The sequence below is a fragment of the Echiichthys vipera genome, assembly GCF_963691815.1.
Source record: "Echiichthys vipera genome assembly, chromosome: 16".
Classification (NCBI taxonomy): Eukaryota; Metazoa; Chordata; class Actinopteri; order Perciformes; family Trachinidae; genus Echiichthys; species Echiichthys vipera.
The window spans coordinates 4097045-4121430 of record NC_139841.1 but is presented as its reverse complement, the minus strand read 5'-3'; the positions used below and the strand labels follow the sequence as shown (position 1 = coordinate 4121430).

The 24386-nt window shown below is 41.3% G+C and overlaps 1 protein-coding gene across 1 annotated transcript; it reads left to right on the top strand.

Moving 5' to 3' along the window:
• Positions 1-723: 723 nt before the first annotated feature.
• tpm2 (tropomyosin 2 (beta)) lies at positions 724-22598 on the top strand. The gene is made up of 9 exons (XM_083930053.1): positions 724-1007; positions 8618-8743; positions 12773-12906; positions 13579-13696; positions 14264-14334; positions 17991-18066; positions 18909-18971; positions 19081-19150; positions 22238-22598. Exons 1-9 carry the CDS (start codon positions 894-896, stop codon positions 22318-22320), a joined length of 855 nt encoding a protein of 284 aa, XP_083786179.1. The 5' UTR covers positions 724-893; the 3' UTR covers positions 22321-22598.
• Positions 22599-24386: the final 1788 nt, after the last annotated feature.

The window sequence follows — 24386 nt, the reverse complement described above, 5'->3', positions numbered from 1 at the left end:
GCAATCAAGGAGAAATGTAGCCATGTGGGCGTGCGTTTGAATGGCGTTTCTCTCCTTTCTCTCAGTCCATGGAGTGAATGCTCGGCCTATATTGACTCTGGTTGTTGCCTGTCTCCGCTCACTCAGCTGCTGGGACAAATAACGCCCCCTTCACTGAGGCTCCGAAGCAGCTGCAGGATTGGCAAACTCCATTTCACCCAGTGCCAGCCTACAGTAGCTGCACCCAACAACAGACAACCCTGGCAACCAGCAACGCCCAACACTATTGGCTGCTACCATGGAAACACAACGGGACAGAAAGTCATTGTCAAATGTTTTAAATTATTATTAAATTAATTCAGACTAAATATGTTTTTTATAGAAAAGCAATACTTTCATTCTGTACCCCTGAAAAGGCCCTGTGGGTGTATTTTTTTTTAGAAAATATATAGCTTTTAATAAAGATTCTACACATTCAGCCTTTAATATAAAGTTTTACAGAACTAAATAGAAATACTCGAGGGAAATACCTCCAAATTGCACTTGTGCACTGGTTTGGACGCAGCCTTTCCTGCCTCCCAGACATGTTGGATGGGACTTATTGTGTTCCCTTTGCTCATGTCCCACCTGAATGTGATGTATTCACACTGCCGGAGACACACGTCACGCACACAGACTGGACAACTCTCGCTGCCTAAATATGGGCAACGTCCCCGTGCGGATCCTCACTGTTGCGCTCGTGCAGCTGGTATTCCATCCTCAACTCTCCCCGAGCCGCTCAGACAAGCAGCACGCGCGCTCCTGTCCGCCTCAGTGCCTGTCCCAGACCGCCCGGTGCCTCTGTCTCTGTCTGAGTCCGGACTAACCCCGCAGCACACTTCTCCTTCTGCTGAGAGCCCGCAACCTCAAGAACCATGGAGGCCATCAAGAAGAAAATGCAGATGCTGAAGCTGGATAAGGAGAACGCGATAGACCGGGCAGAGCAGGCTGAGGGGGACAAGAAGGGAGCAGAGGACAAATGCAAACAGGTACGGAAGGATGGAGCCACACGCAATCACCTTCTCACCTGAAATCTAACAGGCCTTGGTGCTTTAGTGGGGCTGCTCAGCGGTCACACAGGACCAGGTCATTAGGACTGGATGGGATTAGTTCACGCTCAACAGGTCATCGGTTGAGGACAGTTACAGTTACTCCACACATGGACATGTTGGGTGTGACTGGAATAACTGGATTGCTCTGATGTACAAGTTTATTTCAGGACCATGCATTTTTTTTAAATTAATTTATTTCAGACATGTCAAAAAAAGAATACATTACCAATGAGTTCACAAGTAAGAGAAAAAAAACTACAATTAACTCTGCCTGAAAAGGAAGAAGTTTTCACTTTCTGATAAAAAATAAAAAAGATCCATAATATCTATGTGTATATTGAAACTCATGTTACACCCAGTGTGTTGTACATGTGTCAAAATATCATTGGGTCTATTCTCATAGAATTATGGAGCAATGTTTCTATTTTAAATCAGGAAGGCTGTGCAAATGCATGATTCTGAAATAAACTTTTACATCAAGGGATCGAAGAAGTAACTGTAACTGTTATTATTCCTCAAGTGATATCCAGACACTAGGACTTTATGTGATTCATTCATCATTTGTGAATGGGTAAAAAACAGAAGTTCATGATATATCCTGCATTCATTCATCGATTGAACCATCACGAGCCAGGCATTGGTTAAGCATCACTCCAGAGAATTTATTTTGTAATTCTAAAATAAAATAAAATGCATACGTTAGTTATTATTATTTATATTTTTCGAAAAGATACAGTTCTTATATTTGTTAACCAACTCAGAGTAGGTTAACAACTCAGATAAACCAATAGGCCTGATTCTTGAAATGCAAAAGACCAAATTCCTCTTTGTCCACCTAGAGGGAGAGAGAGAGAGGGGGAGAGAGAGAGAGAGAGAGAGAGGGAGGGAGAGAGAGAGAGAGGGGGGAGAGAGAGAGAGAGAGGGGGGAGAGAGAGAGGGAGAAAGAGAGAGAGAGAGAGAGAGAAAGAAAGAGAGAGACAGAGAGAGAGAAAGAGAGAGAGAGAAAGATGGGACATTACATGCAACAAACAGAGGTTGTGCACCACAGTCAGCCCTTTATCCTCCTAGACCACCAAGGTTTCCCTGTGATCAAAATGTAATATCCTCATCAAAATGATTTGCTTATGTTATGTATAATGTACAAAAAAAAACCATTGGTATCAAGCATCCAGCTTCGGTCTAAGTGGGAGCTTAGTGATGCCGTGAAAGAGATCTCCGGCTGAGAGCAGAATCAAAGGAAATGCTTAGCTGTCTAAACAGCACTTAAAGGTGGATAGATCTGCTGTTTGGATGTTGGAAAGTAGTTTTGATGTGAGTAGTGGAAGTCTGTAAATGGAGCCTTGCAGGGACACACTTAGCCACATTAATAAAAAGAGAAGAGCAGCACTGCAGAGTAGTGTTGTACTGTGATTTCCAGGACAATTCATCAAAGTTATAACCCGTCAGATTTCCATCTAGTTAACTGCCTTTAAGTTCCTTGATCATATGACCCACTAATCAAAGCACTTGTTGCCTCTCTGGGGAGAAATACATTAGAGTGCCTGTGAAGACATTACCTCTCTAAAACCAAATCCGGCGCCATGTTAATGACGCTTCACATCAATTCGCAGTGATTGGTCTGCCCAGGTGGAGCTAAACACTGAAGCCTATGCTACATTTCATTGTAATCGGTAATCAGGAACTCCCAACTTCTGAGTCAGGCTCACTCTAATGTGTCTGACGGCGCAGGTCCATTTCATCACCACTGACCCACAATGGAGGATCAACAGACGGAGAAAGACTGTTCAACTTCCAGTTTAGAGAAAAAGAAACAAAAAACTAATCAAAGTGAAGAATGCAAATAATCACGAAGCATAGTGACCAGGAAGGTGACAAGATGGAGGCTCTGAAAGAACCATGAACATAGAAAAGAACAGGTTGCCTGCTGTTACATCTTACCACCACAGAAGCCACTAGAAACAACGTATCGTAAATCTTATTGATTACAACCTATGATTATCCGGCTGTTAAGTCTGACGTAATACGATTTCTGGGCCGAACATGTGAACAATTACGATCACCTCTTTCGTCAGTTAGACACCTTTTTTCATAGATAAGAAAAAGGGAAAATGACAATAAGGGTTGTTTTTAAAAACTCAGATCTGTTCAAACAACAGGGAACAAGGCACTGCTGCGTTGTAGAAATATGATGCTTGGACCCGGAAATCATATTTTGAAAGGGTGTTACGTCATTTCTTAACAGCCGGGGGTAGCTCGGGAGAGAAGCGGTGGGGTCATTAATCCTTGTGAGGATAATTGTGCACAGGGCCGTAGCCACGATTTTACAAAGAACGAGGTCAAGTCCTCCCACAACGTTTAAATTTTATGATTTTTTATGCAATTGACTGTCAATAAACTGTTCAGTTTTCTGTAAGTTTCATTTCCCAACATGAGGGTCTAAATGCTGTTTCTCCACACTGCCAATTTATGAATTCAGGTATTTATTTATTCATTTTCTGCTGGCTTAACAAGTACACTACTGTGCATAAGTTTTAGGCAGGTGTGAGACAATGCTGTAAACTAAGAATGCATTCAAAAATGTCATAGTTTATTTTCATCAACATGCGGTAACTGAACAGAAGAGAAACCTAAATCAAATCAATATTTGGTGGGACCAGCCGTTGCCTTCAGAACAGCATCCATTCTTCCAGGTTCACGCACACAGTTGTTGAAGGAGCTCTGCTCGTAGGTCGTTCCAAACCTCTTGGAGAACTAACCGCAGATCTTCTGTGGATGTAGACTTCCTCAAATCCTTCTGTCTCTTCATGGAATCCCAGACAGACTGGATGATGTTGGGATCAGGGCTCTGTGGGGCCACACCATCACTTCATCAGGACTTCTTCTTCTTCTTCTTTACTCTGAAGATAGTTCTGAATGACTGTGGCTGTGTGTTTGGGCTTGTTGTCCTCCTGCCGAACACATTTGGAGCCAATCACACGCCTCCCTGATGGTGTTGCATGATGGATAAGTATCTGCTGTACCATTAATCCTGACCAAATCTCCAACTCCATTTGCAGAAATCTAGCCCACCTGCATGAACCTCCACCATGCTTCACTGTTTCCTGCACACCCTCATTATTGTTCCGCCTTCCAGCCCTTCAGTGAACAAACTGCCTTCTGCTACAGCCAAATATTTCACATTTTGACTCATCAGTCCAGAGACCCTGCTGCCATTTCTCTGTACCCCAGTCCCTTTGTTTTGGTGCATTGTTGAGTCTCTTGGTCTTGTTTCCAAGTCAGAGGTTTGGCTTTTTGGCTGCAACTCTTCCATGATGACCACTTCTGTCCAGACTTCTCAGAACAGTAGATGGGTGGACCTGGGTCCCACTGGTTTCTGTCCAGACTCCTCAGGACAGTAGATGGGTGGACCTGGGCCCCACTGGTTTCTGTCCAGACTCCTCAGGACAGTAGATGGGTGGACCTGGGTCCCACTGGTTTCTGTCCAGACTCCTCACGACAGTAGATGGGTGGACCTGGGTCCCACTGGTTTCTGTCCAGACTCCTCAGGACAGTAGATGGGTGGACTTGGGTCCCACTGGGTTCTGTCCAGACTCCTCAGGACAGTAGATGGGTGGACCTGGGCCCCACTGGTTTCTGTCCAGACTCCTCAGGACAGTAGATGGGTGGACTTGGGTCCCACTGGGTTCTGTCCAGACTCCTCAGGACAGTAGATGGGTGGACCTGGGTCCCGCTGGTTTCTGTCCAGACTCCTCAGGACAGTAGATGGTGGACCTGGGTCCCACTGGTTTCTGTCCAGACTCCTCAGGACAGTAGATGGTGGACCTGGGTCTCACTGGTTTCTGACAGTTCTGAGCTGATGGCACTGCTGCACATCTTCACATTTTGAAGGGAAATAAGCTGATGTGTCTTTCATCTGCTGCACTAAGTTTCCTTTGCCAATCACTGCATCTACGATCCTCAACGATGCTGTTTCTTTGTTCTTCATCTAAAAAGATTGAGCAGCACATCTTGGAACCCAAGTCTGCTCTGAGATCGGTGTTTGGAGAGACCTTACTGATGCAGTAGAACTACCTTGATTCTTGTTGCTGTGCTCAGTCTTGCCATGGTGCATGACCTGTGACATCAAACTGTCTTCCACAACCTCAGCTCAGTAGCCTAAAACTTTTGCACAGTAGTGTCGTTCAATAAGGGACAATAAAAAATATTGGCTATCCGGTGAAAAATCTACTTTGAATTCTTATTTTTTTTACTGTAGATTGCGACCCATCCCCACACAAGGCTACTAAAAACAAATTCTGCATTTGCTCCAAATATTTAGTTTGTGCAGCTTAGTACCTTATTGGTTCTGAGTTACAAAGTGTCCATCAGTGAGCGTCTGTCACCTTAGAAGAGAAATAAGTGAGGAAAGTAAAACAAATGGCTAAAGTCAAGAGGCTGTGACAAGGGAAACTAACTTGTGATATCAGATAAAAGTGTGTTTTTATCCATGGAGCAGAAAGGGTTCCTCATAGTTTGTGCTATTTTCCGCTCGCACTAAGTAAATATAATTTGTTCTTTCAACATCAGGTTGTGTTGTTAATGTGCTAACCGACTTACTAGCCTCTTGAATCCGTCCTGTCAATATCCCGGTTCCCTTTTTTGAATGATGAATACAGATGACTGCCACCTGCTGGTATGGATAGGTATGTCCTCTCACGCAGACACAGAACATTCTTGCTAGTTGGACTCCAGCTGAAGTCTCTGAGGTGTGTACGGGTGACCCTTTTTGGGGAAGACACCACATTTGACCTTTGTCGCCACTAGTTAATTGATGTTGGGCTGGTGTGTCTGGACTGTGAGACTCATTCTCCACCAGAATACCAACAACTTTCCACTGCCTCATTTGAATACACCTCCCACCTGGACTTAAGGGCATTCAGGCTTAGGAGGCATCGCCCCAAACGCTCTCTTTATTCTTTTTATGCTCTCTACTTAGTCCTATAAGTTCCTATCTATCAAAGAGTGAGTTAAAACAATGGTGGCTCTGAGGAAGGCTGCAGCTGCAGCTGAAACATTTCAGCAAGGTAAAAACATTTCCCTGCACTTATCTGTTGTTAAGAAAGAATTTCAAACATACAGAACGACAAAATGAACATAATCCAAGTAAAACAATAGTGATTGATTGATTGATTAAACTGAGCTGGACCTTTACCAGCTGCAATATAATAAATACATCTTTTATTTTTTTTGACTGGCTGTTAAGTTACTAAAAACATTTGAAGAATTGACAGACCTGTCAGCCAATAAGACACGAGCATTGCCACATATTTTCCTGTAAACCCTCTCTGATTGCACTTGTCTTGCCTGTTACCTCCATTTCATTTACTCAAGTTACAATATTACAACTCTGCTGTCTTCCTTAGTGACATTTAACCTATCAAAGTGAGAATTATTTGTGACTAAAGAAAATATATTGGGGGCTGCAGCTCCAAATGTCCAGACACGACGACGTCCATGACTCCCACCTGTTTGTCCCTCTCTTCCTGTGCACAGTGTGCTTCAAGGTCAGGAAAATACCACACTGCACTGGTGGTTATAATCAATAACTAGAGGCTTCTGTCTCTCCCCTCAGCTTCTCACTTATCTCTCTCCCATAAAATAACCTACAGTATGTTAGCTATTGAATAACATGCTATTTACATAAAGCTTCAGGATATTCTCATGACCATTTTGGGGAGACTCAGCCTCATCTAGCCTTCTTATTTCATAGTCAATTACTGTTAAGAACCATTTAGAGGAAAAATGTGCGATAGGACACATGGTTAAGAACTTGCTTTCATGTCGATGGAAATGAGATGAGGTCTGAGTACTTGTCCCTCAGCACATTTAATCCTCTCATGGCACAGTGCCCTTGCAGATGATGGTGAATATGTCATGGAACATATGACCATGTCTGCGAGGGCTCAGTGTGTAAGTTCAGAGGGTGAACGTCACTGTCCAGTACTCATTGAACTTTTATGTCCCCTTGACAAATATGCACAATCCTGAAGAACTTTACAAGTTAAAATTACAGACATTTTATTTTATATGTATATTTTTTTCACATGTTCGTAAATGTTCTATTTATTAGGTCTTTATACTTTTGCAATGCTGTTTACTGTTTTGCACCAAATAATCTCAACTCCAATCACAATCTTCCTTGTATGTGCAAACAAACTGTTTTCCGCAATTTCCCAGCTTGGGATCAATAAAGTATTTCTATTCTATTCTAAACTGTTTGTGATCCTGCTGCCCAGTGCCGGCGCAGCTGTGAACCGAAAAATTAGACCCAGCTTATTGTTCCAGCTAAAGAACATGGTGATATTCCTTTGTGGATGATTTGCACTCTCTACCGTGCAGCTCCACAGTAAGATCAGATAGCAATCAAATAGATTGCAACTATTCAACAGTGCAACTGTCCAAATAGCATCTGTTCCCAGGGGATCCCAGCTCGGAGCTCTCACACTTCCTGCCCAGTCGGTTCGCTCTGCGTAGCAGCATTGAATACTGGCATGTCTATTTCTGTAAAGACCCCCGCCTTCTTTGAATTGTTGCTCCTCTCAGAAAGACAGTCAAGGCTGTGGGTTTGAGAGTTGCCACAATGTCGACTGTAGGATCAGTGTTGTCCCAGGCTATTTGTGACTGAGAGGCCTTACATGGCTACAGGCTGGGAGAGACTGTCAGAAGTGATATAGAAAGGACATTTGTCCTGGGGACATTGTGGTCGGGCCACATCACTGTCATTTACAATTGGCTTTTTATAGTTCGCCAAGCTGTTGTTGCAAATGGCAACTTGCTGAAACAATCTTTGCAAATGAGTCATTGGATAACAAAAGCCTTGAGTTCAAAATGGAAGGGGCTGAACTTGCCGTGAACAAGATATTTTCTGTTAAAGGGTCAATAAGATAAAAAGGGGTCTTGAAAGCATGACTTATACTAATATGGAGATCTGATCATAGATCCAGATAGATTAGTGTGCTCCAAATCATTACATTTCAGACTGAGATTTCTTGTATATGATTTGGTATGGATATTTGGAAAACAATTTTTTCTTTACATTGTGACCTTTTGTCCAAACACAAGTTTTAACTAAAACAGAGATTTAAAAAAAAACATCTTCTAAGGTGTAGATTCTACATGATGATAATCGTGTTTGGGAAAAAAGGACATTGTCACCTCAACTGGTGAATGCCCATTCTTGCTGTGTTTTGGGTTGTTTATGACCAATTATGAACTAGCGACCACGGTGTATTCCGTGTCATGTCCTGCCTCCTGCACACTGTACCCACACTACCCACACCAAACAGAGTATTTCCTGTTAGTGAGAAGGGTTCTGACACGGAACATCTTCTGTTGTGTGCGACATATGTGACAATGTCCGTATTCTCCTTAAAGTATTCACATGTGTCCAAATACAACTGCTCTAAATATTGAGGGGGACATGTCCCCCCCAGAGACAAGCCTTCCAAATATCTGACGTGTTCTGTTTCTGTGTATGTGTGCTGTGTGCTGGTGTGTTTGCTCTGTAGCTGGAGGAGGAGCTGCTCGGCCTGCAGAAGAAGCTGAAAGGAGTGGAGGATGAGCTGGACAAATACTCAGAGTCGCTGAAGGATGCCCAGGAGAAGCTGGAGCAGGCGGAGAAAAAGGCAGCAGATGTGAGTGAAGGGACCTGATGCCATGGGCCACATGACTGCAGAGAGGCAACTATATTAAGACCACATTAACCTATTGTACTTCGTCCAGTCCCATCTGATCTCTTGCACAGTAACACAGGTGCCATGTTGTTGACTTCATGTGCTGTCCCTGTTTAATATATCACTACTCAGACTGCACAGAGCAGTTTGTTAGTCAGTCCAACTTTACACTCCCACATCTCATGTCCAGTAATCATAACCATTGTAATGTTGACCTTCAGGAGCACAATTTAAAGCTGGTTGTGCTAAATCTCCAAAGGGTATGATGTTAAACGCTTCAAAACCCTCATTTACAGCCTTTTCAGGCTCTGAAACGCTTAAAAAACCACGTTCGCATGGAAGAGACTGTAACTTCGGTTTAGAAGCTTTCCAATACAAATCTCACAGTAATATAGGTGCGAGGCAGCCTAACGGTGAATAATATGTGGTTTATTTCACTTTTCTATTGCATCATTAGTTCCAATTGAAAGCTGCTGCTAGTGTCCGTCTCACCACTGAGAGCAGCAGTAGAGCACATCTGTCATGTGGAGTATCAAATTCTACTAACAGATCATATAATATCAACACCTTGAGGCAAATGCCATCTATTCTAACCCATCTGGAGAGCTTGGTGTGGAGGATTTGGTTTCTTGAGTCCTTCTTGGCACCAGCCTGCAGATGCTGCTGCTCCTTGGTACCCCTTCTGGAGAAGCATTGCTTGGTAAAACACTACTAGAGTACTGTATAGGATATACCAATATTAATCTTGGATGGACTGTTTGGAGTTTTTAAAGTGTGGTAGTCAGTTTATCTATGATATCTTGAAATATTTCAACCACTTTAACTTGCCATCAGACTGCACTGTTTAAGCTAATGTGAAAGGGAAAGAAAGTGTTGAGTAGCGGGTTAATGTTCATCGTCTAACTAGGCTTTCAACAATTTCAGGCGCATAAGATGTGAATATTCAGCTATATAATGCTGGAGTCAGTTAGCCTACTACTGATAGACAAAGTTAGCAAACATTAACTTGAGTTGGAGGCTGTTCAGTACAGTCATAGTGGGGGTTATCCCTGTGCTCCCCGGGTCCTATGTTCCATGGTGGCATAGGCCTCTGTCTTTGCTGATTTAACTCAGCATTTTGTCAGGGTTAGAGCTAGGGGGTAGTGTTAGGGTCTACATCAGCTTATTTGCTGTGGAACTCAGGCACTGATTGTGGAAAAAAATCACAGACCGGGGTACCTAGGAGCCTTTCTGTGTTCCACAGTCACATACAAGGCGGGGAACATACAGTGTAGTAGCATCAGACTGTTTTCCCTCACTAAATGTAACATGGCAAAACACAGGCAAACGTTGGCTATCAAATTTATGAAAACAAAACATAGCTTGTTGTTAAAAGGATAGGCTCACAATTTTGTCTTAAAACATTAGTCAGATGCCTGTATGAACATTGAACAACTCCAACTCCTGACGAGCGTAACACAACAGATTTTTGTTGGGGACGGCTGTGGGACATAAGCAATGTTGTGAAAGCTCAAACCTAACAAGAGCTAGCATAAAGTTCAGTTCAAATCAACTGGTTCACGGTCATAGTTCTTCATTTTGAATTTGGAACTAAATTCGCAGTCTGGAAAAAATGACTATCCTAGCATACGTTGTTTCATTTAAAGTAACAAAAAACAACAAAACAAGCTTCGGGACACGTCAAATGCCTCAACTCGATGTGTACTATTATTATTATTATTATTATTATTATTATTATTATTATTATTATTATTATTATATTGTGTTTAAGTCTATTCACTGGTCAAATAGTGCTTCCCATATATAATTCCCAATAAAGTTGTAAAATGCATAATGTATACATTATCTCTAAGCTTATCATTTGAAGACCAGGCCAGTAATCCTAGATAGCTATGATATTTATGCAGGTTTCCGTAAGTCATAAGCCATAGCATTTATGACCAATTATAGTGCAAAATATCAGAGACGCAATGAAGAGTGAGGACTCACTGCATTGGTCCTGGAAGCAGCGGGACCTTCCTGTGTGTGGTGTTGATGTTACCAAAGATGGAAAAGAATTGAAGCAATGCATGAATTTGTTTATGCTTCCACTGCTTCTAGGAGCCTGTTGCTGTAAGCAGTGTTCACTCCTACATCATGATTGAGAGAGGCCTACTTCTTCCACCTCTGAGTGACACACAGTGGAAACACTTTGCCTTTTAAAATCAACTCTCATAGAAAGGACTCTAGTGTGATTGCATGCCTTCAGCTCAGCGGACAGTTTAGAGGAGCCAAAGAAAAAACACTACCACACAAAATATCATAAAAGAGCACATTTCTTTAATTAAAATAGCCTATTCTGAACCTGTTGAGAATGCGGGCTAGGTTATACAGACATTGAAGAGTAAGTAGAGCTGTCCAACTGTTGAACTGATGTTAATAGATTCGTGCGCACGAATTATCTCAAATATTATCCGTTTTCATTTTAAAAATGAAATACTTATGTACAATCGCTTTATTTTGAAATTGTAACCGGAAAAATGGTCGTGTTGATGCCGACCTCTAACGCCGTTGCCACGGAAACACCGCGGCACCTAGGTGAAGCGGAGCCGAGGTTCAACATGGCGACTTTGACATCCATGGACGCGGTGAGGAGGAAAATCCAAACCCTGCAGCAAGTGGCGTACGAGGCGGAGGACCGAGCCGAGCTGCTGCAGGGGGAGGCGGACATGGAGAGGCAGGCCAGAGAGAGGGTAACACACGGAGCTGAGGCACTATGGGAGCACAGTGGGCTGTCAACACCGAACGTTTACTTTCTCAAGTTTGTGTTACCATAAGAAATGAAACATAAAAAATGAACATTGAATAACAGTGTAGTCGAAAATAACTTACTGTACATGTTCGACAGGAGTTAGGCTACTGCGGCTCACAATGACACTGACGATGTCAAAACAGGCCCTACATTATATGAGCCAGGCTTTTCAGGAGCCGACACCTGTTTATGGCACACCAGTTAACATTGTTTCTAAATGTATCCTATTCATATTGTTTATTTGATATCATGACAGTAAATTGGACTTTACAAGTTCGTGTCTGAACCAATTCATGTTGATTTTAAAATGAGGCCTGTTGGTGTTTTGCCATATGTTTGATATCATTTTAACCTGTATTTATCCCCGAGAGACATTGAGGTCACCCTCATTTTCAATGTTGTCGAGTTTACAAGGCAAATGAAATATTGACAGTGGTTACAGTCGTTTGAAGGTGATTACATGACACTATACATTTAACAAGAAACAAGAATGATCATTTCAAACTGCACATTCTTGGCTTTTATTGAACCCAGTTGTGAGTCTGTGATAAGTCACAGAGCTCAGTTCAGTTATCTCTTCAATGTCTATATGGCAGTTTCATCTCCCTGCAGGTCTCCTCTGAACTTTAGAACTTTAGCACAGTGACAACTAGGAACATCCCACCCAAGCCCAGCTTTAGCAAATCACCATCATTTATTCAGAATCCAAGTGTTAGGAACCATTCTGCACCTACAACCATGTAAAGTATAAGCCTTAGGTTTGCTCTTGAGCAACCGTGAGCAATGTGTTAAATTGTTTTCCTGCAACAATATCATCATCATCATCATCATCCTCATCATCATCACCATTTTACTTACTCTTTCTTCTTAAGCAACTGCTGCCAAAGGACTGGTTGTCTGTTGCTCTACTATTGTTCTTCCTTGTTTGTTTGTTTGTTTTTTATTACTTTACATAATAAACTAGCTATGGGTCACAATAAGCATGCATTGTTACTGGAACCAGCCAATCTGAGTGTCCCAGGACTTACATTGCTGATTTTTTCCCCGTACAGAATGTTGTCCTGGACTGGTGTGAATAAAGCCATATTTATCATTTGTATACTTCATCAAAAAAATAGTGGGACTAATCCTGTGTGTGTGTGTGTGTGTGTGTGTGTGTGTGTGCACGTGTGCGCGTGTGTATGTGTGTGTCCCTATAGGCTGAGGCAGAGGTGGCGTCTCTAAACAGGCGTATCCAGCTGGTGGAGGAGGAGTTGGACCGGGCTCAGGAGAGGCTGGCCACTGCTCTGCAGAAGCTGGAAGAGGCTGAGAAAGCTGCAGATGAGAGCGAGAGGTGAAGGACTTCATGTCACCTGAATGATTGAATGATTCAGTTTGTGTTTCACCTGGGCGCAGCACTGGTTTAAACTATAAGGGGCCCAAGGATAAACATGAGCTGATTTGCCTAGAGTCATAGAAAGCAACCCATTATATGGTGAAATACTACGGTGTGCTGTGTGTAGTCAGTTTGTAATCATTTGATACGCGTGTAGGAATATGCACCACGTGCACTCTCAACTGATATATGAAGGATTTAAACTATATTCTGTCACAGGGTCCCTCCACAAGACAGGGCCTTAAAATAAGGTAAAAATAGAGGAACTACCTTGGGGCTCCAGTGGTGAATATATAAACCAATTTGCAACTGATCCAATTACCACAAAGAAACTGTCCTATCATTCCTGGTATTCAGCTGATTTCAGTGTGAATTAAAGCTGCAAGCAGTGACGGACGGTCCGGACTCTGTAGTGGAATCTCCAAACAATCAACAATGGGCTGAAGGAAACTTTTACCTCATTGAAAAGTTGCTGTTTTCACTCAAAGTCCCAAGGACTTGAGTGGAAACACGTCTTTTGATGTAGATTAGTCCCAGTCAGCCCCAGAGGACAGAACACAGAATCTAATCACACATACAGAGTTGTTTCTGAGTGGCTGCTTACGGTTGTCTGTTCCTCTCATCACTCAGAGGAATGAAGGTCATAGAGAACAGAGCATCAAAAGATGAGGAGAAAATGGAGATCCAGGAGATGCAGCTGAAGGAGGCCAAACACATCGCTGAGGAGGCCGACCGCAAATATGAAGAGGTGGGGCAATGCATGACATCATAAAAATACAGTAAGATGTGTCCCAGCTCCACACTACAAACTGATACTATACATTAATTTGAATCTACAACACATGTAGTGTGGAACATTGACTTAAATACAGAAAGACAGGGCATGCTCGAAAAAAGTCAGAAGTGAAGGTGTGTCATTGACATTGTAGACCAGCAGACAGAAAACGGATATGTCAGATTATGTAAAAACAGACATTCACAGGGATCACACGCCAAATGTAATACAGTTTATTAAACGTAATAAACACAACATGTATAAAGCATGAATTATATCTGTACATTCACCATATACCTGAATTTGTTGAAGGGTGGGTAATGAGTTAAACAAGTGGACTTGACTTAGGACTTATTTGGGACCCCTCTCTGAATATAGTACATACCATACACTATTAGTACAGTAGAATAGCATTAGAGCACAGTTATGGTGGCACTGAGGATACATGCTAAAAGGTAGTGTAATGACAGATCCTCTTTCTAAACAGAGTAAGAAAAGTACATTGGAGGAGTCAGTTCGGTGTGTGCTGAATGTCTGCAGGTTGCACGTAAACTGGTGATCCTGGAGGGCGATCTGGAGCGCTCAGAGGAGCGTGCTGAGGTGGCTGAGGCGTAAGTCAACCCCTGCACCATGGAAACTCACACCAACACAAGAGCCACTTGTGTACATTATTCATGTTGCCATAGTAGAGATCATGTGATCACTACTATGACAACATGTGATCTCACACATTCTCTTGTCGTTGATATACATCTACATACATATACTGTATATATATATGTATGAATGTAGATGTATGTATATGTATGTATGTATGTATGGGTAACGCTTTATATGAAGGTCCTTGTATTAAGTGTTAGTTAATAGGTAACTGACATTGTTGTGCGGTTATAAGGCTATGTAAGTGTTAATAATAGTACACATTTATTGCTAGATTGTAAAACTATAATCCCCAGCTCAAAGTCACTCCAGGCCACTTGTTCCATAAAAAGAAAAAAAGCTGTGTTGTATTTATCAGATGAACGACACCCACCGCGAGGGAGGGTGGGGGCGTGGCATAGTGAGCATAGTGACAGCCAGGCAAAACCTATATGAAAGAGAACGGGCTCATGGGTGCTTCAAACTCCAGGGTAACTGGAGCGGGCGATTAAGTCAACACCCCAACTTTTAATAACCCTGCTCTGTCTCCCATGCAAAATCTTCCCGCTCTGCTCATATGCTCTGATCTAAAGCAAGAACAATGTCGTGTTAGGGTTTATAAATCCTTTATTTTGCAGTTATTAACAGTTAACTCTGCTTTTTGCAGCAACTGGATCTTGATTCCAGCTGATACCCTTTGCTGCACGTCAGCCCTTCTCTCTTTAAATATTTTTAAAAAACCTTTTCCCATTACCTATTAACTCAAGCAATTTTTCAAGGACCTTAATATGACGTTTTACCTGATTATCATAACAACTGCAATTGATGATGGTTTTCGATGAATCTACTAATTCTCTTTTCAATAAATTGATGAATCATTTGGGTTATTATAAAATGCCAGAGAATTGTGAAATGCCAGTCACAAGTTCCCAGAGTCATAGAATTCAGTTCATTCAATGAATTGTCCCAAACCCAAAGATGCTCAGTTCACATGTTATTGAACAGAGAAAATGTTGTTTCATAAATGACCTAAACGATTAAGCAATTATTAAAATTGTTGTTGATTTATTTGATGTTGACTGAATAATGAATTCACCCATTCATTTCAGCACTAGTGCAAAGTATTCTTGTACTCTAGCACCATGTAGCCATGTGTGAATCACAAGGACTTAACAAATATACTAATCACATAGAGACCTGGTGTGTGTTTTTATGTAATGCATGCCTGAAAACACCACCACTGCCTGTATGGGACTTGTTATTGTTTGTGATTGTTTTATGGCTGCCCTACCCACCTCACCCCCAACCTCCTGGACTAACCCCTTCAGGAGAGTGAGGGAGCTGGAGGAGGAGCTCAGACTAATGGACCAGAATTTGAAGTCCATGATGTGCGGAGAGGATGAGGTACTTACTGTACAAACCCACGAGGTCTAATTCTGACCTGCTGCCTTCTGCTCCTCTGACCTGCAGCCTCTCAACCCCTCTCTCTGTTTTCTGTCTAGTCTGCACTAAGCCTCGTGCATGTGCTTCAAGCAGTACTCAGTAGATTTTTGTGCGGTTGTATAAGGTTCTTATCCATAGTGTGTTACCTACAGTAGATGATGGTCGGCACGGCCCCAGTTTGGAGCGGCAGACAAGTTGCGACACAATAGCTTAGTAATGTACTGCTGTGGACAGGTACAGCAGCTAAATTAATTTTACACACTTAAAAAAAGTAAAATCAGTTAAAGTGTACGCTATAATAAGAATATTTTGACTGCATAACCTGCCACCAGACAGTCCTGTTCAGGTGTATAAGGGAACTGAAGCTATTTGTTCTCGTCAAAGCCATCAAACTCCACTGACAAAAATAGTAATAATAGTTGTTGGTCTACAGCTGCCCCGATTGGCTAGTTTGTTTTTGTTATTGTGTGACTGTGGTGTTTTAAAGGGTTAGCAGCTAACCAAACAGGATATAGGTTTAGTAATGTGTATCAAAGGCACTGTTCAGTAAAATAGCCCTAAACCGGCCGGTTGCATAAAACTACTTAGGCTGAGGTTGCCCTTAAATTTTCCTCTAAAGGTGCCTTAGGGTAAAATGAGTTGCATAAAATCACAATAAGGATTTCCTGAGAGTGTTGTAAATCCCTTAATTTCTTAAATTTTTGCCCTTAACTACTACTTAAGTATTCACTCATGTGTTGCTAGAAGGTACTTAGTAAAGGGACACATAGCTGTGTCATAAAGTTGTACTCTTTAAGACACAGCTATGTTAACGTTAACACTAACTGTTACTGTTAGCTATGTTAACGGTCAACATAACTCTGTCTCATATCTTAATGTTACGTTGGCACCTGACTCTCGTCAAAGTTTGGCTATCTTGGGTGGCGATATTTCGTTACTGAAGTCACCTGCTGTATTTTGACCGTAACTGCTGTAAAAGCCTTAGTCTAAACACTTAGGCAAGGAGAGAACCTAAGGAGCTTTATGCGACGCTGACTAATGAACCCCTCAGCACATTTAAGTTTAAAACTTCATTGTAACGTTTTGGTTGCCCAAAAAATGTCTTAATCAGGGTTCGTGGTTGTTCCTTGTTAACCAAGCTAGCACTAGCCTTAGCTCTTAAGTAAATGATATCACTGAACTATGATCACAACTACGTTAGTAATGGTATGGTTGTTGACATTTCTCACCAAATTTATAAACATTTACATGTCATGGGTTTAAAATGGCTGCCCACGCCACCTACTGTTTTAAATCAGCCCTTACCTTGCATGTCGGAGGTAGAGTCGACCAGTTGGGTCTTCTCTATGTCATCAAATTTAAAAATGTTCACACCCTCTAATCTAAGGTGGGCTTAGCGCTGCCCTCTACCCAGGCACTTCTAGTCCAAAATACCAAGTTGGCAACGGTCAAATGTCAAACTCCTTCAAAACGGTAGTCCACAAACCAATGGGTAACATTACGGTGGCTACATCTATGCTCAGAGTCAGATGTAAATCACTTTAAAGCCAATTTGACATACTGGCCAAATGGTGGAAATACAACTTTTGAGTTGGTCATGTGATTCCCTCGTACCCAAAAATATATTTTCCTATTGACAACATTGGCCAAAGAGACTTCTGTAAATCCAGCTATCCATTTTTGCGAGTGTCACAATCCCCGCTAAATGGCTCATGTTAATATCAGAATTTGATCAATTCTGTCCGACAACCATAAATAATTGGATCCCCATTGAAGTTAGCTGGAGCACTAAAACACGAAGTAGGCGGTCCGGCTGGGAGAAGTCTTTAGTGCGCCTGCTCTATGAGCCCAAAAGTGTGATAGAATGATGGAAGCAGTGGCGATCATCCGGGTAGTTTTAGATGTGGAAATATTTATTTTTTGGCTTCATGCACCACCGAGCAGCTTTCATAGGAATTAATGGGGCCCCGCCTCAAACCCTCTATCAAGCTGTCTTTTTACATCCATGATAAAAACAGAGCAGTTTCATGACAGATATATATTTTCTGTCTCTGAGTAAGACAAAATGTTTCTTAAATGTTTTAGTGGTCCTTAAAACAGTGTCAGGGTTTGAGCTCTTCTGCTTTCCTTCCTTTCGAATCACTACTTTTCTTCTCTTGCTTTTCCTTTCTCTTACCTTGCTCAGTAAATCAGGTGACCTTGAGGAAGAGTTGAAAAATGTCACCAACAACTTGAAGTCACTGGAAGCCCAGGCTGAGAAGGTACAGTAGGAGCTGAGGGGCACTGAGCCACAGGAGCAAAACATGAAACTAATTCAAACACACAGATACTGATAGAAACCCACATCCATTCACCAACAGGCATTCAGTCCTCATTAGTCTATAGAGAGAAATGAGAAACTGCAAATGAATTCAGAGGAGGAAGGTCCTTTAACAAATGAAGCTTTATTTCTGTTTCGGACAAAGGGAGAAACTATTTTAAATTTAGATAAAGGCTTTAAATAATCTTACACTATGTTAATTAAACTAGCCCCACTTTGAGTCTCTCATATACTATTGATGTTGTATGACGTTAGCCCAAAATGAAAAAACTTTGTTTGATTAAGATGTAGAATAGATAATAGGGGAATCACTGAGAATCTCCATCATGCAGTAGATGGAAGGTTTTAGGTCTCTTTTTAGTTAGAGACTGAGTATTTGACAGCCCTGGAGATCTTAAAAAACGCAGTAAGTTTGGTGAATCAACCTTCAAATTGAGTTTGATTTATATTTCAGAAAGGCTGATGCTTTGTGCCTTCAGTGTAGTGCAATGAACATAAATGAGGGTCAAAAACTGTGGTGAGGGTGACATAATGACATGGTTCAAATGTCCCACGGCTGTCCCAACATTTTACTGTGTCATTTGTGTTTCCCACCCAATTATGCATAATTATCCTACCTGCCTTTCTTAAATAAATTCAAATAATTTACCAAGTAAATACAACATAGTAGTGTATTTATCATCCATTTATGAAGCCTGTTTCATTTCAGTAGCTTATACTGGAGTTTCAAATGTATTTGAATTGTACTACTGTATGTTAATACCTTTTATGTTTGGATTTCAGTACTCACAGAAGGAGGACAAATATGAAGAAGAAATTAAAGTTCTTACTGACAAACTGAAAGAGGTGAGATTCTTCTGTTCCAGTGTTACTTCTGCGACGGACTCGTCCATGTGAACCTAATCAACAGTGTTCGTACAACATGTCAGACTGTGTATTGTGCTTTGTGTCCCAGGCTGAGACCCGTGCAGAGTTTGCAGAGAGGTCTGTGGCCAAGCTGGAGAAGACCATCGATGATTTGGAAGGTATTCAACACTCACCTGTGGACAGCAGTAGCATGTCTGCTCGCTGTCCTGCACTGAACAATGTTAAAGTAACGAACCGCTTTGCTATTTCTGTTCAGTTGTTGAAACTCGATTCATTCATTAACTGGCTGGATAGCAGTGCTGTGTACTTTGGTTTTGAAACCACTAATGATTGGAAGGACCTACTCACCTCTACCTAAATCACTGCATTTGCCTACTTATGCAACTTGAGAACTGACTTGCTCGTTGTGTGTAAATAGTTAAAGTTGAATTTACCCAATGGCAGAATGATGATGCATTATTTCTGCGGTTTCCGTCTTATATGTCTTGAGGATCTGTAAAGGCTCAGGGTGTCAAATCAGTACAGTTGTGCCATTCTGAGCTTTTTTATGTGACTTATGGTGAGCCATTGACTCCAAAACAAGTGTTTGTTTGCACTACATTGAGTATTTTTATTGGCTGACCATGTACAGAATTTGGGCTATGCACAAATGTCCAACCTCAGGGACATGGACAGAAACAAAGTTAAAATCATGCAGACCCTCAGAGAGAACTGGCTTTCCTAAGACCTATACTCACCTTAACCAGTGCCTTACCTTAACATTTAACCATAACCATTTAGGGACTATGCCTACCCTTAACATTTAACCTTAAACATTCAGGGTCATTAATGCCTAACTTAACCATCTTGTGAGACTTTCACAAATCTTGGGTAACCATCTAGACATTAAAACAGTTCAAATTCACTCCTTTATTCTCGCCTTCAGCAGCTACATTCAAATGCTGCACACATGACAATAGTCCAAATGTATCATATATTATACCACTATGAGAGGTACCTTTCTGTTTACATAACTCCATACTTTAGTTTCCATACTTTAAGTACATTATGCTACTTTCATAACATTTTGAGTGTATGTTATGTTGTCCTTTTATTTATTATTTTTAACTCTTTTCTTTTACTTACGTAAATGTTCTGAATATTTCTTCTACCACTGGGTGTCAGTACAGTTCCCCTTTACAAACTCTACCCAAGTATTGTACGAAATCAATATTATTATATTATTACTATTCCATTGTTCAATATTAAGATTATTGGTATTGCACTAAAATTGAGTTTAGTGGTACGTTTAGTGGTATTTGTTTACTATGAGATTTTAATGCATGCCACACAACCGCATGGTGTCTGGTTCAGGTTCAGCCCGGGACCTTTGTGACATGTGATACTGCTTACACAGCCTGCAGAATGACTTACTTTTGATACATTAAGTACATTTTGATTTTTGATTCAGGACTTATACTTATAATAGCATATTTTTTTACACTGTGTTATTGCTATGTTTACCAAAGTATAGAATCTGAGTACATGTTGCACCAGTGGTGACTGGAACTGTAGCAAGTTGTAAGGGAGGTTGTTACTACCACATATGTTTCCTGTTAAGAAAATCAGGTAACAATAGTGCTGCAAGGATGTCGTATTTTTGTAGGGTGACCCAGAAGTTAGCATTGAAAAAATGGTTCCCATTGAAAAAATCAAAATGATTTTTCCTTTGGCTTTTTGGTTATCGCAGAAAATAAGCTCTGTGGTGAATAGAAGTTTAGGATACTTACACGTTTTGTTCAGTAAGAGAATCTTCACAATGAACACCCCTATTAGGATTTTTGAAGCATAAATGCAATCTCCAAAAGTAAAAAGCTAACAGTAGGCTAGGAAGGAGCCACTTGTTAGCAATTGGCTTTTAAAACATGTACAAGATGAATGTACAAATCTCTAAAGGCTTTGTTATTTACATGTGTTATTTAAGGCATTTCAATAAAAATCCATTCACAAATCCTATGCTGACTAACTTCCGGGTTTTAGGACTCATAATGGCAGTACCATATATGATATTGTTTCCAAGAAGTGTGGACTTCCAACATGACTTCCTTAGGGTACTACTGCACTAATAATTGAATTAACAATTCAACTCCCAAAAGCCCTTATGATCTAAGAAGTGTTTGTTAAGCATGGCTTGATACTCTTTGTGTCTCTGGCATGTGTTGTACTTAGAGGTGCTGAGTGGAGCATTTGTTGATAACACTGTATGCCGTGATCAGTGTGTGTGTATTTGAAACCAGTCTATACAACCCAGTCACCAGAATACAATTGAATTCAACATTTCTAAACCAAGGCAACCTGTTCATTCCCTACTCGTCATATCGATGCTTTGTCAGGACTCCTTGTAGTCACTTTTTGACAAACCGGGTGGGGGGCAGTTTAAAACGCGTGGTTAATGTGAATTCAAATAAAAACTACTACTTAGGTTTAGACATCAAAACTACTTGGTTAAAGTTGTAATCCGTAAGAATCGAGATATGTTGTTTGTAGCGACTACTTTGGCAGTAAGATGTGATGCAGGCGAGCCTCTGGGAACTCATCTCCCAGAGTTGGAAAAGTCGCCACAGACACTCAGATCCTCTGAAAATATTCTGGATTATAGTGTGGCTTTAAGGTTAAAACAAGATTGTGGTTTGGATTAAAATAATTTTTTGTCCGTCACGTAATTAAGTTTTGACCCAACCATCCACCTGACCTCCCAAAGCAGAGTTTGGGGCTCATTATACTACATCACCTGATTCCTGGAGCACTTGCTGTAAACATGTAATATTGTCATGGATGGTTTTACATTGGAGGCAGTTGAAAGCCCGGTGCATCTTATACGGACGCTAAAGGATGCCAGAAACGTCACACATCAACGTTTCTGTGGTTTGCAGAAACAGTTATTTTCTGGTGACTGGGCTGCTCTGTGAGATCATGGATAACTTCATTTGGCTGAATACGCTTCAAGTGGAAAGTGGTTTGCTTTAGCTGTTACGTGTGCTCAGTGAGCTGCAGTAACCATCTGATATGATGACATTAACACCAGTGACTCTTGGTTATCTAGTTTGAGGGTTACCAGTTTCCATTATCTTTCTTTTAGTTGTATTTTTCTGTTCCCTGTCCCTTTGCCTCACTGTGTTTCCATTCTGTGCATCTATGTCCTCGGTCCTTCGTCTCTCTCTGTGTGTGTGTCTCTTTCTCTCTGTTTGTGTGTGTGTCTCCTCCAGATGAAGTGTATGCTCAGAAGCTGAAGGGCAAGGCTCTCAGTGAGGAGCTGGACCTGGCCCTCAACGACATGACTACACTGTAGCTGCTCTCTCACTTCCTCTTTGCTCCTACTTCCTGTCTGACCTCTTCTCCGCCTGCTTGCTGTTGTTATGTTCCATTCCACAGTGGTATCAGGGGCTAGAAGGTTCTAGAAATGCAATGTGCTGTACTGTATCTATGTTACACAACAGTAGTCTTTGCTCACCCTGTCACTGCTGTGTCTGCAGGTTCTCTGACTTAATGTCCTCTCTTTATTGAACATTCATGTAAACCTGTTTCCCCCTCTGTAATAAATGTATTAAAGCTCTCTTGACTTTTCTGTCTCTTTCCAGTCTTGTCTTCTTTCTCTTTTGTTTATTTCTTCTCATACACGTCTCTTCCATAAGGCTAAAAGGCAAATTGAATTCAAAGTCAACTTTATAGTCAATTCTGCCTTATGTACAGGACACATAGAGGATTGAAATGCTGTGTGGCTCCACCATAATACCCACTGGCAATCAGGCTGACTATCGACTAGACTATACACATTTTGCACAGACACTAATATCATTAACAATAAGGCCACTCACACAACTACACAACGACTTAACAACTATGCCCTGCAACAGAATCCACACAGCATGCTCATCTTTCCTGATGCATACGCTTAAACTTGACTTGACACACGCACACATTTTAGTCGCAGCAAACAAAGCCATGTTCTGTCTTCTTACGTTAACAAAGAATGGACCACACCAGCAATATTTTTGGGTGTTTCCACTATGTTTTTGTTGTTATTCTGATTCAACTTTTTAAAGGAAATCCAAAGTTAGCAATTCATGTACTGTGATTACTCTTAAACATATGTCCCGGACTTGATTCAGACTTTTATCCGAGTGTAAACATGATGTCGAAGCAGAAAAAAATCAACTGCTTCAGGTTGTAACAGGGTACTCAATATTCAATGGCAATACAAGAGTAAACACAACAACAATAATTTTCTGTATTCATATTTGTGAATAATTGTTTTGCAATTTGCATTAATAAATATTTCTGAACATAGTCAGATTTTAAAGTACATTTTTAGTGACAATTGCAAGTAACAAATCATTTTTCAAAGACTTCCAGAGACCCTCTGAAATTTTGCTGTTGAGGCTGTCAGGGTGTCTCAAGTGTCAATCAAGGGGTCTCAGACCCCCCAAGACCCCACTGCATTTCACACCCTGGATTGGTTCACTGTAAGGGTCTGATCACATTTACCATTCGTACCGTGCCCAAGCATGATTCACTGCTAAAGTCCAGTGACCAGTGTGAGTGCAACTACTCCGCGCCCAGGCATAGCACGCTTCCTGGTTTCGGCCCGATTCAGGGAGGTGGGCTTCAGTTCCGCATGATTGCCCATGTACGAGCGCGAGCATGCTACTAAGACTATTTAAATGCCACTGTTACGCAAAAATGCAGACGAACGGTTTGTGGTGGTTTGATGTGGAGGTGAGGGTGTTTACTGCAGATTTGATCAGATGAAATTATTCAAAAACAGTTGGACAAAATGCACAAGAGCTTTGAGGTCTACGGAACAAAGCATTGCAATGACGTCAATCAGTGCGTGTGTCTTAAAACGACTTGATGCCGTATAAGCAAGAAGCAATCATGCCTTGGCCCGGGTCTTTTGAAGCCGTGTGAGTGCAGGCCTGGACTGGCCAGCGGGAGAAGAGGGACAATAACGCTTAAGCGCGGCACAGATCAACTGGGCAAAATGTGAGTGCACCCTAAGCCTCGCTTTCACTATGCTGTTCTCTGGAAGCTCAAAAGTTTCCTGTCAAAAGGAAATATGGTGCAGGCAGATCAATAACAACAAGACTGTAGTAAGTATAGTGCAAAAAAGCACAAACTCATTTAAATTCAAAACGCTTTATTTGTTCCCCGGGGGCAATTTACAGAGTTAAAGGTTGAATAAGTAGAATACTTATTAAAAGCTATATTTAAAAAAAGATAATACACCCATGGGGCGTTTTGAGGGGTACAGATTGAAAGTATTGCTTTTCCATAACAAATATATTTAGTCTGAATTAATTTAATAATTTGACGGGTTTGACAATGACTTTCTGTCCCGTTCTGTTTCCATGGTAG

Bases quoted from the DNA above. Each gene is read 5' to 3' on its own strand.
- tpm2 (XM_083930053.1), top strand. From the start codon at position 894: ATGGAGGCCATCAAGAAGAAAATGCAGATGCTGAAGCTGGATAAGGAG. The intron at 8,744-12,772 runs GTGAGTGAAGGG...GTGTCCCTATAG, and splicing joins CGGAGAAAAAGGCAGCAGAT to GCTGAGGCAGAGGTGGCGTC. The intron at 14,335-17,990 runs GTAAGTCAACCC...TACCTTGCTCAG, and splicing joins CGTGCTGAGGTGGCTGAGGC to TAAATCAGGTGACCTTGAGG.